This window comes from Cicer arietinum, chromosome 7 (genome assembly GCF_000331145.2).
Source record: "Cicer arietinum cultivar CDC Frontier isolate Library 1 chromosome 7, Cicar.CDCFrontier_v2.0, whole genome shotgun sequence".
NCBI lineage: Eukaryota > Viridiplantae > Streptophyta > Magnoliopsida > Fabales > Fabaceae > Cicer > Cicer arietinum.
The window spans coordinates 22,564,695-22,566,312 of NC_021166.2; the positions used below are offsets into that span (position 1 = coordinate 22,564,695).

General features: G+C 32.0%; 1 protein-coding gene across 1 annotated transcript; it reads left to right on the forward strand.

Moving 5' to 3' along the window:
- The first annotated feature begins 239 nt into the window (after positions 1-239).
- Positions 240-1,055, forward strand: LOC101512682 (uncharacterized). Its single transcript, XM_004509835.1, has one exon. It carries the CDS (start codon positions 240-242, stop codon positions 1,053-1,055), a length of 816 nt encoding a protein of 271 aa, XP_004509892.1.
- Positions 1,056-1,618: the final 563 nt, after the last annotated feature.

Here is a 1,618-nt window from a genome sequence, read left to right on the forward strand (position 1 = left end):
ACTCTTTCACACCTTCCATGTGTAATAACCTCCCAAAATATCCCAGCAAACCAATTTCCGTTTAACCAACAAAATATAACCTTCTCTTTTTTATTTATATATAAATATTTCTCATATTGCAATCACTTCCAACATTCAATTAATCTCAAGACACATTTTAATCTTACAATTGCAACAAAATGCATAAAACATTCTCAAACATGGAAATGTTAAGAGTGCAAGCGCTATCAATTCTATGTATGCCCCACCCTTTTCTTGAATTTGAAGGTTTTTCTCCAACCCAAGAAGAATTTGATATATATTGTTGCAGCAAACAAGAAAATGACAACGAAGATTTTCTTGATTTTAGTGGCTTTGATCCCATTCCAGAAAAAAGTGTTACATATTATTTTATCCAAAATCAAACACACAACAATGCTAAAGAAAATTTTGAGGAGCAAGAGTTTAGTTTTGCATGCACCGATGTCCAAGGAACGTCTATATTTGCAGATGAGATATTTGAAAATGGAAAAATACGACCAATACTCCTTAATTTTGACAATTCTATTCTCTTATTTAATGTACCAAATAATGATGCATCACATGTTCGACCACCGTTAAAGAAGATTTTTGTTGAGATGTCTGAAAATTTAAACTCGAGATTGAGTGGTGTTTCGAACGAAGCACATAACGAACCCTTGAAAAATAGGAGGATGATTGAGATGAAGGCTTCGAATGAGTGTTACGAAAAAAGTAACTCCACAGGATCCTCAAAGTTGTGGAGATTTCGACAAAACTTGAACCTTCGAAGTAACAGTGACCATAAAGATGCTTTTGTTTTATTGAACCCTTTAGTGCCATCAATGGCCAACAAGCCAAAAGTAGGAAACATCGTTGTCAAAAAGGGAAAGGATGACATAAGTAAATCTACATTATCGGCTCACGAGAAGTTTTATGTCATGAACAAAATGAGGAAAGATAACAATAAACGAAGATCGTTTTTGCCTTACAAGCCCAATTTACTTGGGATCTTTACCAACATGAATGGATTGAGTAGGAGCCTTCACCCTTTTTGAGATTTAATCACCATGTTTTCTGTTGTTGAGGCTTTATCTGATTATGATATATCATAATAATTTTGTGTACATAACAATTAGGTGATTAGTAATAGGTTTTATTTTTCTCTTGTTCGAAATCTATAGTTTGCAAATTATAATGTTGATTGAATGTGTATTTTTTATGAGACAATACACTGTTACGAGTTTATTTAATCAAATAGAAAATTGTGACAAATATATACTTTTATCATATATGTTTATAGGGAAACAAACAAACCAATGAAAAGAGATAGCTTTTTTATTTTTTTTTTTTATTTTATCTAACTATCTTTCCACCCCCACTAAAAATAGAAAGGTATCTTTTCGGAGTCTCATCCATAACTTGGAATAGAACATTAAAATATTCCTATTTTCAATATAGAATGTTCGATTGGATGGTTTTTTGATGAGTCACTCATTGCATGTCACCAACTTGATGGCTCTATTCTGAATCTGATTGAGTAATTGCCGCTCAATGTTTATGTTTAAAGCAAGTTCTACACAGAGACTAACGAAAAATAAATTTGGGGACATATAAAAAA

Coding starts and splice junctions, on each gene's coding strand:
- LOC101512682 (XM_004509835.1), top strand. CDS start 240: ATGCCCCACCCTTTTCTTGAATTTGAAGGTTTTTCTCCAACCCAAGAA.